The sequence below is a fragment of the Hyperoodon ampullatus genome (genome assembly GCF_949752795.1).
Source record: "Hyperoodon ampullatus genome assembly, chromosome: 11".
NCBI classification, from domain to species: Eukaryota; Metazoa; Chordata; class Mammalia; order Artiodactyla; family Ziphiidae; genus Hyperoodon; species Hyperoodon ampullatus.
The window spans coordinates 100,761,558-100,779,109 of record NC_136924.1 but is presented as its reverse complement, the minus strand read 5'-3'; the positions used below and the strand labels follow the sequence as shown (position 1 = coordinate 100,779,109).

At 39.7% G+C, this 17,552-nt stretch overlaps 1 protein-coding gene across 2 annotated transcripts in view; it reads right to left on the bottom strand.

Annotated features, from left to right (window-relative positions):
* The window catches only part of ERC1 (ELKS/RAB6-interacting/CAST family member 1), a gene marked incomplete at both ends in the record, with an annotated part of 344,584 nt that overhangs the window by 53,626 nt on the left and 273,406 nt on the right, over positions 1 to 17,552 (bottom strand). For both annotated transcript variants that reach the window (XM_079715876.1, XM_079715877.1), the window contains one exon: positions 1,660 to 1,758. In XM_079715876.1, coding sequence (XP_079572002.1) covers positions 1,660 to 1,758 — 99 coding nt within the window. The remainder of the gene's footprint in view (positions 1 to 1,659; positions 1,759 to 17,552) is intronic.

Below are 17,552 nucleotides of genomic sequence, written 5' to 3'. Positions count from 1 at the left end.
GTGAAATGAGAAGGCAGAGAGCACACCAAGGATCTAGTGAATTACAGAGCAACAAGGCGTGAGATGATCGTGTGAAAAAAAAGTGACGGCAAACAAACAGAACGCATGTCTGTAGTTAAGGAGAGCCGTTTCTCACCGTGCTGAACAAATGGCTGCCCTAGGAGCATGTGGACGGCTATGCCCATATGCCCTCCTCCTCGTCCTATGGGACGGCAGAGACCCCAGAGCAGCGTGGGAACGAAAAGAGCTGGTTAGTATTCAAAACAGAGACACAAGCACACTGTAGCAGCAGCAAACAGTCTCTCCTCTCCTGACCCTTTTTACATCAGGCTCTGACTCGTAATTAGTTTGTCACTGTACCTCCAGCCTGCCGACCTCTCCGAGACGCTCTCTCTATCCACTGCTGGATCTGGGCAACACTATCAAGTGGGAGGCTTTTCCTTATTTTTTGCCTTTTCCTCAACCTCTCCCCATTCCTGTGCGCCTCCCACTACTGCGAGGTACCCAATTCCTTGTAGGTATTAGCGAAACCCGTTTCAAGGAAAGGATCTAATACTCGTCGTATATACACTGGCGTAAACTTAATTCCAGGTACCCAGAAGCAGGCAGAAGAAGCCAAGTGATGTCTTGGCAGGAACAGACTGCTGACATTGAGGCACAGCTCTCCATGCTGCCTGTGTCAAAGACTGTACTGTTTTCCCTCTAAAACATAAGGCCTGCCTCAACCGGCTGAGAAAATTTCATCAAACCATGACTATACCTTCTGAATCTTAGAACAAAATTGCATTTTCGATATTATTGCTGCTTTCACCTGCAATATTTCTTCTTCTTCCCCTAAGACAAAGCTATGCTATCATTTGGAGGAGATGCTCAGTGGGGGAGTTTTCCTTGACTCTTTAGTCATATGGATGTAATTACTTAACTATTATTTTTCTCCCTCAGCTGTATATTTTAAGATTGAGTGTGATGGAGATGTTGAAATCTGACTTTTGGCAATGGGATATGAGGTAATCTGTTCACTACTCTCCCCCATCCATCATATTCAAGATCTTGGGAGAGTTTCCTTCTTCCAAAAAAACTGGCATTGAATATGGTTCCCCTTCAGGCTGACTCATCACTGCCTCTTCTGCACTGATGAGAAGTTGAAGGCAACAATTTAAGAATGACATAGATGGACGGATCCACCAAGGAGATGGGAGCGAAGAAGCTAAGTTTCAATCTTCATGTCTACTAGGTGATGAGCAGAGATTTTAAAATTTGCAGTTAAATAATATTCAATAGTTACCTTTACACTGCACTGTGCGTGCCTCACTGAGCTTACAAGCAAAGTTTTGTTTTTCTACTGAGGCACTGTTTCTTAAATAAGAAAAGCAGGACAGTTACAAATTAGTGAGTATCTCTGAGAAGATTAAATTTTTTTCTCATCTCAAGGATTCTTTAGTGTCCTCAAATCTGCCGAGTATCTCCTCTTAAAATATTCAGAATCATGTACCACCTTCCTCGACAGAAACTGACTGTGTTAAAAAAAAAAAAAAAGTTTTCAGAAACTGATTATTTTTATTTTTCTAACTTGTACCCCAGAACCTGTAATGTGCTAGTACAAAATACATCAAAATAAAAGCATACTGGTTTTCACAAGACAATCAAAAGCAGTCTTACCTGGTCTGGGGAGGGTTTATGGTTGGTTTGACTGGAATGGGAGGATCTGAAGTGGTCATCCTCATAATTGTCGGCCATGAGCTTCATTCGATTTTGTGTCTAAGAGGAAATGATGCGTAAGGTTAAATTTAGGTAAAATTTCTGTGACACACTGCAAAGTAACAAGTGCTTTAAGAATGTCCTAAGAAAGGATAAAACGAATCCTGTCTGAAATAAAATAAATTAAACACAGGATTTCTGAGGATATTGGGGGAAGAAAGTTTAGACACTATTATGGACTCAACTGGGTCCCCTCAAAATTCATGTTGAGGCCCTAACCCCCAAGCCGACTGTGTCTGCAGACAGCCTTTAGGAGATAAGTCAGGGTTCAGTGAGGTCATAAGGTGGGGCCCTAATCTGATGGGACTGCGGCCCTGTAAGAAGAGGAAGCGGGAGATGAGTCCCCCTGCCGCATGGGGACACAGTGAGGAGGAGGCCTCCGTGAGCCAGGAAGAGGGCTCTCACAGGAACCAAGGCAGCTGGCACCTTGATCTTGGACGTCCCCGCCTCCAGAATGGTGAGAAAATAAATTTCTGTTGTTTAAGTCACTCAGTCTATGGTATTTTGTTATGGCAGCCCAAGCAGGCTAAGACAAGCACCTAAATTTCCACAGGAATTTTGGAGGGAGGAGTAATCTCCCTAAATTAAGCACTTTATTGCAGTGCTTGTTTTTATTTTTTAAAATAAAGACTGGATTATACTACATATAGGATAGAACTCTGCTAACTCTATTTTTTCACTTCGTGATATTAGGACCCATCTTTCCAGGTTACCATAAAATTACTCACCCTTTTTAACAACTATTCCATTTGGGGGGGATGTTATATAACATACAGACCATAAATATTGGGGGAAAAGTTATCATTATCTGTAAATGAAATCATTATATACCTAGAAAATCCAAGAGAATCAATTGAAAAATGATTACAATTTACAATAAATTTCAGCAATGTGATCAGACAGAAGCTATAAATTAAAATTCAATAGCTTTTCTTTACACCACCAATAAACAATTCAGGTTTTGGAAATGAATTGAAGATTCTGAAATCCTTCTCTTCAACCCTAGACCAGAAGAGGATTATTATCCCACTGTCTCTTCTCCATGTTCATCAAAATGGAGGACTGGATTGGTAATTCTGTGTGCTTGGCTAATTTAAAACCCAGGTGAATATTATATATATATATATATATATATATATATATATATATATATATATACACACACGTATAAAACATTTTAGAGAATTCCCTTTGCAGAGCAAGCAATTCAGAAAATGCATGGTACAAACACTATGCATAAAATCAAACAGCAATATTGTTAAAACCTGAAGTTTTAAAAGCATTAAAAATACATTTGCTAACATTATATGATTCAAAAATGTTCACTGTAGATAATCTAAAACACAAAAAGAAAAAAAAAGAAAAATTACCTGTAAATCCCTCTAACCAGAGATAATCATTGTTAATATTTAGGTGCACCTGTTCAGCCTCTTCCCTATGAACATAAAAAGTAGCATGCTTTTCCGATTTATTCTCTATTTCTGCTACGATATGGTATTTTTAAAATTGCTATATCTTATGGTATATTTTGATATCTGGTAGGACATGTTGTCCTTCTCCACCAATTCTGCTTTGTCAAAATCTCATTGGGTATCTTTGACATATTTTCTTTTCTAGATGAATTTACAACATTTTGTCTAGTTCCATAAAAAAGTTTAGAGAGATTTTTCTTCGGTATTTTTTCACATAATGATGCCTGAGCAAGGGTAGGGCCAAAGTGCCTGGGCCTGAATTCTAGTTCTGCCTCTTACCAGCTAGCTCAGCTGGGGCAAGCTACTCAAATGCTCGGAGCCTCAATTTCCTCACCTTTAAAATGAGAATAACAATACCTTCTCCCCATAGGACTGTTGTTAGGATTAACCGCGTTAATACAAGCTCTTAGAAAGGTGCGTGGCATACAATCAACACCCAATACATTTCAGCTATCACCACCGTTATGAACATTTCTTTTCATGTCATTAAGTATTATTCTAAAACCTAATTTTAACTGGCTGCATAGTATTCAGTTGAATAGATGTTTAACGAGTCCCATGTTGCTGGGCATTTGGGCTCTTTACATTTTCACCTAGTAATATATGCACATTTCTAAGCCAGTTCCTCCCTCCAGGATATAATGACAGCAGAGAAAATACTTATCAAGAAATTGTCTGTGATAGCAAACTTATCTTTTCTGAGATGACTTACAGGGACCTTGAAAATATGTAGGGCACTGTTTCTTATGTCAAGCCATACTTACGACAAATGGAGAGTCGTCTGCAAGGCAGCTCTGGGGAAGCGTGAGGGAGACAGAGAAGGGCAAAGGGGTGCACCGGAAAGTGACTACATGCTGCACCTCACTCACTCTCACGTGGGTAAGAAACATTTCCCCATGGACTTTAATAGGACCCTGCAGCAAAAGTACACTTGGATAGTTATTATCTAAGAACATGACACGCAGTCTTTAATGCCTGATAGCTAGTGTGAGTTTAAAAACTTAGAGAAGAACTAATAAAGCACATGCCAATCCACTTTCAAGGCAGGATGTATCTCAAGTATTTCTCAGGAATGAGAATGAAAGCCTCGCATGAGAACTGATCACAGGAGACAGATAAGACCACAGGTTACTTATTTGATCCATGTAAGCGAATGAAGAAATAGTCCTAAGAACGTCTCCATTTCTGAAAGACACGAGGTTTATCAAAATTTAGCTAGTGTTCCCAGGTCAAATATTCATTAATTTGGTGTGAAGTCTGTTTCCTGCGCAGTCAGAAGTTGAGCACTAAGTATCTGACAGCTCACAGAGCAGGAGATATTATACAGATCATATAAAGGACACTCTGCTCAAGAATCTCTTGTTCTGCACTCTTCTTTTTTTTTTGTGGTACGCGGGCCTCTCACTGTTGTGGCCTCTCCCGTTGCGGAGCACAGGCTCCGGACGCGCAGGCTCAGCGGCCATGGCTCATGGCATGCCGCTCCGCGGCATGTGGGATCTTTCCGGACCGGGGCACGAACCTGCGTCCCCTGCATCGGCAGGCGGACTCTCAACCACTGCGCCACCAGGGAAGCCCTCTACGCTCTTCTTAAGATTAAGACCAGCAAGCATGAAAGGTACTTTATATCCAAATATTTTCCCTCTTGAACCATGCACGTGCATGTGCAGACAGCCGAACTCCCATGGTCCCATGACATGAAGAACAAAGTTGTTTGAAGGAAGGAAGGAGAAAAAAAAAAAGGACAGGAGGAAACTTGCTGAGATAAACTTTTTAAGCTGTAAACACATATCTGTGTATATAGGTATACATACCCTCCCAGAGGAAAAGTTCATCGTTTATTCTGTTAATCTTTTCTTTTAGGACTAAGATGTCAATGCTCAAAAAAGGTGGTACAGAAACTATATATTTCACAGAAAAATACTTAGTTAGGCTAAGAAACAGTATATGTTGGTTATTCAAACCCAGGTATTAAAAGAAAAGGTTGGAATTCTGATCAGAGTTACCTGGTTGTTCACTAATCTGTCCTTTTTGGTTTCTGATAACACTATTAACCTACCTAAATGAGTTTTAGAAATAATACTACTTAGAAATATTCTGAGGTATTTTAGAAAACATATCATAAATAAGTCTTAACCTAACTAGCATTATTTCCAATTATAATTATCTTTAAGAAAGCATTAAAATTATTTCTGCCTACATTTGTTAAACTTTGGAAATCATTTTATTATAGTGAGTTTTAATTAAATTTTAATTTGCTATTTTGGTATTTGATATACAAAATGAGAAAAGCTTAATCTTCATCATTTTCAGGTGGGTCGGACTCTGTTGGTTATAAACTTAGCAAAATTTCAACAAATTACCTATGAGCTTTATTTTAAACTTCATTTCATGAAAAAGTATGTTAGTCATTAATTATTCTTTTTTTTTTGCGGTACGTGGGCCTCTCACTGTTGTGGCCTCTTCCGTTGCGGAGCACAGGCTTGGGACGCGCAGGCTCAGCGGCCATGGCTCATGGGCCCAGCAGCTCTGCGGCATGTGGGATCTTCCCGGACTGGGAACCCACATCCGCTGCATCGGCAGGCGGACTCTCAACCACTGCGCCACCAGGGAAGCCCTAGATCAGTTGCTTCTTAAGACTGCACTTCCATCATCCATGACAGCAGCTTGGTGAGAGCCTGCATTTTTTTTTTCTTTTTGCGGTACGCAGGCCTCTCACTGTTGTGGCCTCTCCCGTTGCGGAGCACAGGCTCCGGACGCGAAGGCTCAGCGGCCATGGCTCACGGGCCCAGCGGCATGTGGGATCTTCCCGGACCGGGGCACGAACCCGTGTCCCCTGCATCGGCAGGCAGACTCTCAACCACTGCGCCACCAGGGAAGCTCCATTAATTATTCTCGAGTTGTTCATTTTATACACACTTGACTGAAGATTACCCTTCTAGCTGGGAAAGCTCCTTTTCCACTGGTTGGACAGATTTTGGGGGACTCCTGTGAAGCAGTGTGGTAGGCAGGGGATGGCAACTAGATTAGAGGAGACAACTGTGCTGAATTTAGCCCGACAGCAGTCATGGTCAGACTACCTTCACATCCTATTTATTTTCTCAGCTGGAGTGCAAGGTCTAATAGAAAAGTGTGTCTCCTACTGATTTTGTTTTGCTTTTTAAAGATATCAGTTAGATAGTTTAATTTTGGTCCTGATTGGGACCAAAATGTGGAAGGAATAACCATCCTGTGCATTCTGTGTACAGTAGCTGACTTTCTGTGTCCTTCGGACACGAAATTACTCTTGCGTTCTGGCAAACATGAGCTAAGCTCGTCTTGTATATTTCTTGCCCCAGATCTGGAATCAGCTGGTTTACCAAAGAGCTCATTCATTCAGTGGGACAGGAGCGGGTGCTGGGTGCTCAGTGCTGCTGGATTACTGCTTTCTGGTTGTTTCAGCTGAGAGGTAGGAAAAACTTTCTTTCTTATTAAGAGGGAGAAAATTATAAATTAACAGTGATATTTTCAATTTAGATTTAAGATTCTAGATCTGCATCTTAAAGAATAAGTTTTTACTTCTTTGATTTTATACTTTATATATCTCTTTTCCTCTTATGCTGAAAAACCTTGGTTCCTAACAATAATGACATAATTACTTCTTATTTGCTTTATCCATCAATTTAATTCTTTGAAAAAACCAATACCAATGTAATCACTATCAATATGCCTTCAGGATGAACTTTAAAATTTCTTTGCATTATTTTTTCTTCTCATTGGAGTATATCTTACTGAGAATGTATAGAGAAAAATCTGTAATATATAAGGTTAGTTGAAATAATTCTCTGCTGTATGTGGCTATGCAACAATTTAATAAATAACTAGATTCATTTGTTTCAGTTTGTTTACACAATTCAGGAATTGCTTTCTCCTCTTTCTGATGTAATTTTTATTTTTGATTATGTAAAACATCCATATGATTCTAGAGTCAAAACTATATAACTAGGTACTTTCAGAGAAGACTTGCTTTCAATCCTGCCTTCTCTATCCTATTCCTTTCCTCTTAGGAAATTTTTGGGGTAAATTTTAAATTTACCTTTAAATTGTTCTTTATGTAACTGTAAGCAAGCATACACTCTCACAAACATTTATGAATTTACCCACGTTTCTCACATAAGAAGTAGAATATTAATACACTATTCTGCATCTTGCTTTTTCATTTAACAACATATTCAAGTGGTCACTTCCTAACAACAGAGATGTTTCCCACTCCCTTCTACAGCTGCACAGTACTGTACTCCATCGGATGTATTGTAATTGATTCAACCAGTATCCCACTGTTGGGTATCTGAGTTATTTCTAATCTACTGCTACTACAAATACTGTAGCAAACACTATAGTGGCACACACGGAATTACCTTGTATATGTGTTATTTTGTAATTCTGAAAATGTATCTTTGGGACAGATTCCTAGAAGTGAAGCTTCTGGGTCAAAAAGTGAAAACATAGGTAAGTAATTTTATTACATGTTGCCAAATTCCCTCCACAGGAGGTGTACATTTTGCACTCCCACCAGTAGAGTTTTAAGAGTGTGTGACATGTGCAGCCCTGTCCACTGAATACGCTGTTAAACCCTTCCTTGATTTTGGCCAAATAGCACCTCAGTTTGACTTTATCTTAATATGAGTGAGGTTGGGCATGTATTCATGTTTAGAGACTATCTACATTTCTTCCCCTATGATCTTCCGTTCCTATCTTTTGACTATTCCCCCCACCCCCCATTAAATTGTTATTTTCTTCTCCATTTTTAGGAATGCTCTTTTTTGGGATATTAGCTCTTGGTGATGTAAGCTCCAATTTCTCTTCTGAAGTCTGACATCTGTCTTAATTTTCAGAGCCCACACTCTCAACTACGACACTATCCTGTATCCACTGTTCTTCCTTCTGATCCTTATACTTCCTCTCTTTAGTTATTTTTAAATCTTCAAGAAAATATTGCCCGTCTAGGATCTTAAGTCTTCAGAGAAGTAATCTCCTCTGTTACATCCTCCTCGTTGTGGACTGTGAGCTCATCCTAAGGGTCACATGTATTTTCATGGTAATATTGTGATATCTGGGCTGTTGAAGGATCCCAGCAGTGGTACTGTAATTGCTTCTGCTAGGCTCTAATGGGGCATACATTTTTATTCTAATATTTCAGGTAGGAGCTTCCCACGCCCAGTGGCAGTATCAATTTGTACTCTAAATCTGCTGGTGATACAGGCTTCAGAATTCTGACATCTTATGAGGGACCTGGGGTTCCTTCCCAAGGTCACAGCAGAGAAAAGCTTTTCTCATCTACTGGTGGTAAAGGTCTGACTCAGTTAGTCTCATTTCCTTTCCCTTGAAATGGCACTCGTCTGACTGTCCGACCTCGCGGCAGAAGTTCAGTTCCAGGTCCCCAGTTCATGTCATCCTAAAGTCCCGCCTTCTTTCCCTGTGTGGGCACTAAAACCCAGCCCCAGCCCTAACTGGTCACAACTGGTCATAATGCCCAGGGCTGCTGCTGCTTTAGTTCACACCCCTCTTTGCTTCTGACACCTGCAGATTTTTTCTGTCAATGAGCTCAATCACGCATCACAAATTCTGAGAGGGGGTTAAAGCTTATCCAGTATCTTTAGGTTTGGAACAAAAGGATTTCAGTGTTATCTGGAACCTCTGTCAGATTCTAATAATCTGTCTACATGTCTTTTCTTCCCATGGATTGTGAGTCTGTGAGGGCTAGGACAAAGACTCATTCACCCATGTATCAACCTAGTAACTAGTAAAATTGCCAGTATACATACATATATATATATATACACACACACACATATATATATATTCCTTAACATATGTTTGCCAAATTCAAGAATCTATGGTTGTTACATTTGGGATTATATTTTATTATTGTTCCAGCAATGAGCTTCATATTTTGAAAGCTTTTTCTATGATATTACCTTTATTAAATAATGCTCTTTTCCATTTGTATTAATTAAAAATAGATACACTTACCAAACACAATTGCTCATAACTATGAAAAATCCAGCATTACCACAATGAGTTATCTCAGCCAAAAGAAAAGAAAATAGACATTTTAACTAACTAGCAGAGTTTTATCTCAAATAAAAACATAACTGCTGTTACTTATAATAGGTTCAAAAAGAACCCCAGCATCCAGGCACTCTGGTTTATAAGCACTTATAAGGTTCTTTTCTTTGATTTCCTCACATACAAATTGATTTATGTGTGAAAAGGAGAACTTCTGACTATAGATATTCAGGTATTTTTTTTGTTACTCAGTGGATTTTTTTTTCTTAAGGTTTCATGTAATCTTCTCTTATCTAAAAGGATATACTTGAATACATCACCATTTACAGCATTAAGCTCATAGGATATCTGTTCTTTCTACATATTCTGTATTTCCTAGCAAAACTCTACTTTTTTCCCCCTCTTGGTAGAAAGAAAAGAAAACAAACACACAGCAAACTTTCTGATTTTTTTTTAAAAGGAGCCTAGGTTTCTCCATCTCATTATAATCATTCCTTAGTTCTTAGAAAGGTTTGTGTGGGATTCCTTGCTTCCCTAACTCAGAGACGCACATATTCCTTCCTTCTCAGCCTCCAGAAAGTATTTATTAATCTTAATGCTTAGTCGTGATTATTATGTATGTCTAACACTTTCCTATATGCCATGCAGACTGTAACTTTGAACTCTGAAGGACGGAAGCTTATTCTTTCTCTCTTTCAACAAATATTAACATGAAAATAAAGACATATTCAGTGTTTTAAAACTAAAAAATACTTTAAATACTTTATAAGAATTTCTATTCTATTTCTAAATTTTGAGAGCTGTCCTGTTTCTGGCAGGCCCGTGGTGTGTATCTGCAGTATACTGGGGTGAAAAATCAGAGCCAGATCCACAAAGCTACAGGAATGAAATACCCTGTAGGCCGACTTGTTTATACTGACCCAAACCAATGTCTGAAATGAGACTGTTTAAAACAAAGTGCAATTGAAACTTTATTCCTGATCACTGCCTCAACTTTCTAGCACATACTTCTCATCTTTGCAATAAACCTAAAGTAACCCTTTAGGTTTACTTTTTTACTTGCAATAAACCCAGTTTTAATGTTATAAGGATCATTTCTTCCAGTTGTATCTGTTCTCAAAGAAACAGAAGCCCTACATTCTGCAAAATAACCAGAATGTTTAGGGGGAATATTAGCTGGATCCAGTGAGACTCACCATCATATCTAAGAAAAGAACAAAATGTAGGTAGATGTTTTCTGTTATTCTAGAAACCAGTGAACAAAGGTCAGGATCCGAGAGCATTTACCACAGCTTAGTTTATGGATTACGCGATCTGGGTGGCTAAGTATACAGTTAAAATTTTACAGATACAGGGGCTTCCCTGGTGGCGCAGTGGTTGAGCGTCCGCCTGCTCAAAAAAAAGAAAAAAAAAATTTTACAGATACAGAGGCCACGAAAAAGAGAAGTGACACTAAATTCCTTCACATGTAACAGAAAAGACCGAGCCCCCCCATTTAAAAAAAAAACTTAGATTGTGTTAAACACAAATTTAAAAAAATCATTTTCTCAAGGATGGTAGCACAAACTATAGGTATCTATTACAATGCATTCCAACCCAACAATTTAGTGCTGCAAAGCAGGAGAGTTTAGTACTCTCGCTTCAAACAGGACACCTTTCCCTTAGTAAATACACAGAAATTAACTTTAAGTTATTTTATGCTTTTTATATTAAAAAAAGTAAAACATTTTCCTCTGTTTGAGGAATAGCTGAGCAGGCAATGGGGTAATCTTCAAGAATTTGAAGCACTTTTAAGCACACACACACAGAAAAAAGATGCCTTTTAGATAAGAATTCTTAAAGTAAGAAGTTTTGAGGGAATTTTATGCTTTCCTTTTACAAAATCATGGTCCATGTGTGGAAAAGGAATGAATGGAATTGACTCAAAATAAAGGTAACTATAAATTGTACACTCATGAGCACGTACACTGAAGTATCTTTAAACAAACCCAGGGATGTGAGAGCATTTGGGTTCTTACTGGAAACCATCCATATGGAGAGCAACTGACAGAAGGCCAGACTCTGCAATACCACCTGTTCTTCCCATTCTGTGAGACTTCATTATAAAAGGATTTCTCTGTATATATGTGCTTTCACAAACCTTCATATGTGGTTATGCTGGTAAAATCAGCAAATAACGACCAATGCGTTCTAGGTGTCTTCTCTAGTCTCCAAAGTTACTTCTTTTTTTTGTGAAATTGAGCTACATGGCTTTCAGTCTTTTGTGTAAAGGAAAAAAAACCCTGACATTTATTAGAATCAGGCCTTTCTAAAACAAAACAAAACAAAAATTAAATTTGAAAAAGTATCTTAGGGCTTCCCTGGTGGCGCAGTGGTTGGGAGTCCGCCTGCCGATGCAGGGGACGCAGGTTCGTGCTCCGGTCTGAGAGGATCCCGCATGCCGCGGAGCGGCTGGGCCCGTGAGCCATGGCCACTGAGCCTGCGTGTCTGGAGCCTGTGCTCCACAACGGGAGAGGCCACAACAGTGAGAGGCCTGCGTACCGCAAAAAAAAAAAAAAAAAAGTATCTTAAATGATCTCATATATTTAAGGTTGTGGAAATACTTCACTGATCATTTCAATAAACTCAAGTATTTGAAAAACTCTGATTTCTAGAAATAAACGAGAAGCACCAGGCATAGATAGGTTCTAATAAGGAATGAATACCCATTAAGGATCATTTAAAAGGCATCAGTGGCTGGATAAATTAGTGAAACTAGACAGCAAAACTTGTCTGCTACTAGAGGTATCATTTTCTACAACACATCAATAAGTGACTGGGGCTGGCGGGTAGGGTAGTGATGAAAATTGTGATTTCAAAAAAACTGGGTTATCTGAATACTGGCACTAAAGTTCAACCTCTACTGAGGTCACTTAGATATCTAAACCTAGAACATAACTATTGTCTTACTAAAGAGAAAAGGTAGTTTTGCCTAAGTCTTCCTTCAAATATAAAGGTTAGCTTTAACTTGCTGCTTCTAAAAGATGGAGCAGACATACTTTTCCCCATACCTCTGGTAAGTACAAAAGTAAAACTAAAAACTATCTGTAAGCTATACATACAAATGTAAAACTACAGCCACACCAACATAAAAAAGGTGGAGAGAAGACACACTGGTTAAGGACACTGGGACCCAAAGAATGCCACAGGTGGTAAGTTCCCTGGATTTTCTTCTTGCCTCATGTATCAGACCTGGAGCTGGAAACCAGCGAGCTGGAAGCACCAACAGCCACAGAGAACAAAAGCCTGAGCTCTCTAGCCCAGGAGGCCTAGAGGGGAAAGGGGCAGCCTAGCAAGATAAAACCATTTTAGACAAATAATCACTCTACTCAAAAGGTCACAGGAAAAACTGCCACCCGTGGCAGCAAAGCTAAATGGTGAGCTGGGGCCTGTACCCCACAGCCTCCCCTCCCCCTGGGCAGGTGTCAGAGGAAGCCAAGGAGGGGGCAGTAACCAAGCCCCCCCCAGTGGCAGCGGGGACAGGCGGGCGGAGCGGTGAGTCCCACCCTGGGAAGTGTCAGAGGAGGCCCAGTGCTGCACAGCAGGAAGGAGGCCACGCCGCAGTGCTTATGGAGGGAGTCCTACTCATCCCGGCAGGAATAAGTCAGGGGAGGCCTAGCAGGGGTACAATTCATACCTCTCCCCAGAGAGATGGGGAGCCCCACTCCCTGGGTGTCAACAGAGGCAGAGGGGAGCCTGGATTTGCCTCCACTGGGCAGTAATGAGGCCTCACCACCCCCTCCTCTCTGGAGTGTGCCAACGAAAACCAGTTGGCAGAGACGGTTTAAATAAGACCCAGAGTCACAGGGCGTGACCCAGAACCCAAATGTCCAGGCACCGATAAAAAATCACTCCTCATACTGAGAACCAGGAAGATTGCCAACTGAATGAAAAAAGACAACTATGGTTAAAGGCACAGGGGAAGCGAAAACCTTCTTCTTGACAACAGACTTAGGTATTTGGGCAGCAGCTGATTAGCTACCACAGCTGGACTGTGAGGGGCCAGAAGCAGCCAGCAGCTGCTCCGAAGGCCTGCCCACCGAGTACCGCCCTCCCCAGCAAGCCTTGGTTCACCTCCTCCCAACCCTGGGACAGGTCGGGGAGTCAGGCAGTGGGGTGCTGCTGTGTCTGCAGTAGACCTAACTCTTAGCAGCCGCTTCTGGGAAACTTCTAGGTCAGGAGAGCCTATCCAGTCCAGGTCTCTGTAGCCGTCTGACCACAGTTAGTCTGCAACTGGGTTCATCTAATCACCCAAAACTACAGCTTTATTTTGGTGGTGAGGACACCCCAGCCCCGAGAACCAGCAGCACCCCTGCACTTCTTAGGCATGTGCAGGTAGGTCCTTTTGACTAGCCTCCCTGTTCTTAGGTTAAGAAAAATTCCTTCTTTCTCACACATGTAGCTCCTTCCATTTAGATAAATAATAATAGTAAATATTAATTTTATCAACTCATAAGTTATCAATATAGTTTTACTTTTATTGATTTGGAAATTATTAATTTTGAAACTTATTGATTTATTAATCAATATTAATGGACAGCTGTTTATAATATAATTGATTTTTTAAAATTCTTAATTTATGTCACTAAGAAATACACAGATGTCCTAGAAATGTCCTACAAATGTCCTAGAAATACATGTCCTAGAAATACACAGAAATTTACTGGCTAAGGATCAGTTCTAATTATATCAAGATGTGAAGTACAATTTATTACCCAACTATATGAAAGACTAGTTCATGAAATAACTGTGGCACTTAAAGTGAATAGGTTAACCTAACCAAGAGTTAAAAAAAGAAAAGATACTAGATATTTTTGCTAAGGGATTAAATGCAGAAAGATTGAAAACTTTAGGTTCTTTAAGGAAAATAGAGAAAATAACCTGAAATCGATAGCATTTAGACTGAACTGTTTTCGGTAAGGAATTCTTTTACCCTACATTTATCTTACGTCTTCAAAATACGGCTGTAGAATGTTTAACTCCCATCCTCCTTGTTTCCAGGAACATACCTTTAATTTAAAATGTCAAAACAGCAAAAAGCCTGTGGGGTACATAATATCACAATTACCTGTGATACACTGTGCCATAAATGCTTAAAGCATTCTCAACACATGCAAATCATGGAAAAAAGATCTTAAAAGCCCTGAAACCTTATAAAAAACTTCCAGCAGTTCTTATCCAATAAAGCCGATTCTGAACTCTTAACAATAGGGTGGTGGTGTACAGAGGGCATCTGTTTGCTGAGTTATATTATGTAAGGATTAAAAGAATGGCATGTGTTAATATTTTCATGCAAGTGTCAGAAAACAGTAAAAAGTAAACATAACGCCTATATTCTCTCTTGAGTAAGCAAATACATTTTTTATGGTACTTTTATGGTACTGGTACTTCTATTTTGATGACTCCAGAAATCAGTATTTCTAGCTCTCACCTCTATCTGCAGTCTAACTGCCTTCTTGATTATTTCCACCTAGGTGGATACACAGACACCTCACATTCCAAATATGGCCTTTTCTCTGGACCATTGGTCCCAATTAGCAAAGCCACCTCCACTTACATGCCTCAGACATTCCACGCTGGCCAGTGGTGTGTGGGTGGGAGTGACCTCAGGGCCCAAGTGCGGAAGCAGCAGCACCCAACCCGCCAGCTCTCCCTTCCTCTGCTGCAGTGACTGAGGAGGCCTCACACTGAGAGATTAGCTACAAAAACTGAAGCAGGCCTGGATTACTGAACTGCTGCACGCAGAGACCCGCAGTGGACCCTGCAGGACTGAGATGCATTAAACCACAGTGATGCGCCTAGACTAAGCACTACCCTCCATCTCAGCTGTCCTCTATCTTAAAATTTTTAATTAATTTTTCCTCTTTTTTTTTATTGTGGTAAAACATATATAAAATCTGCTGTTTTAACCACCTTAGGTATACAGTTTGGTGGTATTAAATACATTCACACTGTTGTGCAGCCATCACCATCATCCATCCCCATAGCCCCTTATCCCATAAAACTGAAACTCTATACCCTTCAGACGATAACTCTCTATTCTCCCCTGCCCTACCCGTGGCAGCTACCATTCCAACTGTCTTTACAATTTCGATTACTCTAAGTACCTCGCACATGTGGACTCATACAGTATTTGATTTTTTGTGACTGGCTATTTTCACTGAGCATAACATCCTCAAGTTTCATCCATGTTGTAGCATTTTGCAAATTTTTTAAGTCTGAATAATGTTGCCTTGTATGTATATACCACAGTTTGCCTATCCATATTCCTTGGCTGATGGACACTATGGTTGCTTCCACATCTTAGCTATTGTGAATAATGCTGTTCTGAATATAAGTGTACAAATATCTTGTCAAGATCCTGCCTTCAATTCTTCGGATAAATACCCAGAAGTGGAATTGCTGGATCATATGGTAATTCCATTTTAAATTTTTTGAGGAACTGCCATACTGTTTTCCACAGCAACCATACCATCTTATATTCTAATACTGCACAAGGATTCCAATTTCTCTGCATCTTAGCTAACACTTGTTTTCTGTTTTGATAATAGCCGTCCTAATGGGTGTGACATGGTATCTCATTATAGTTTGATTTGCATTTCCCTAAGATTAGTGATGTCGAGCATATTTTCACATTCTTATTGGCCATTTGTATGTCTTTGGAGAAATGTCTACCTTTGCCTATTTTTGAATTGGGCTGTTTGTTTTTTTTTTGTTTGTTTGTTAGGTTTTAAAAGTTCTCTATATATTCTGCATATTAATCCCTTACCAGATATATGAGTTGCAAATGTTTTCTCTCATCTGCTGGTTTCCTTTTTATTCTGTTGTGTCTTCTTGATATACACAATTTTTAAATTTTCAGAAGTCCAAATTGCATATTTCTTTTGTGACCAGTGCCTTTAGTATCACATCCAAGAAATCACTGCCAAATCCAATGTCATGAAGTTTTTATACTGCTTTCTTCTAAAAATTTTATTGTTTTAGGTCTCATGCTCTGGTCCTTGATTCAGCTGGATTTAATTTTTGTATATGGTGTTAGGTAAGGGTCCAAATTCATTCTTTAGCATGTGGATATCCAGTTTTCCCAGCACCATTTGTTGAATTGACTGTCCTTTTCCCATTGAATGGTACTGGCACCCTTGTCAAAAATCATCTGACCATGTATGTAAGGGTTTATTTCTGGGCTCTCTATTCCACTGGTCTATACATCTGTCTTTAGACTAATAGCACATTGTTTTGATGCTTTTAGATTGGTAGTAAGTTTTGAAATCAGGAACTGTGAGTTCTCCAGTTTTGTTTTTTTTTCAAGATTGTTCTGGCTTATTCAGGGTCCCTTGAGTTTGATTCCATATAGATATTAGGATGGGTTTTCTATTTCTGAAAAAAAGCATCTCTGGAATTTATATGTGACTGCATGAATCTGTAGATTGCTTTGGGTAGTAGTGATATTTTAACAATTTTAAGTCTTCCAAAACCATGAACCAGGAATATGTTTCCATTAATTTATGTCTTCTTTAAATTCTTTCAGCAATGTTTTGTATTTTTCATTGTACAAGTCTATCACCTCCTTGGTTAAGTTAATTCCTCAGTATTTTAATCTTTTTAATGCTATTGTGTGTGAAATTGCTTTTGTAATTTCTTTCTCAGGTTGTTCATTGTTCGTGTATAAAAATGCAAACGAATTTTTATATGTTGACTTAAAAAATTTTGTTTTGAAGATTACTATTATTCTATTTAATTTATTTATTTATTGGCTGCATTGGGTCTTAGCTGTGGCATGTGGGATCTCTCATTGTGGCACGTGGGCTCTTCGTTGCGGTGGGCTGGCTTCTCTCTAATTGTGGTGTGTGGGCTCATCAGTTGCGGCACGCAGGCTCTCTAGTTGTGGCACGTAGGCTCCAGGGCGTGTGGGCTCAGTAGTTGCAGCATGCAGGCTCCAAAGTGTGTGGGCTCTGTTGTTGTGGCGTGCAGGCTTCAGAGTACGTGGGTTCTGTAGTTGTGGCATGCAGGCTCTCTAGTTGTGGCATGCGAGCTCAGTAGCTGCAGTGTGTGGGCTTACTTGCCTCATTGCTTGTGGGATCTTAATTCCCCAACCGGGGATTGAACCAGCATCCCCTGCACTGCAAGACAGATCCTTAACCACTGGACCACCAGGGAAGTCCTGTATGTTGACTCTTTGCATCCTACTTTGCTGAATTCATTTACTAGTTCTAACAGCTTTTTTTTCCTGTGAGAAAT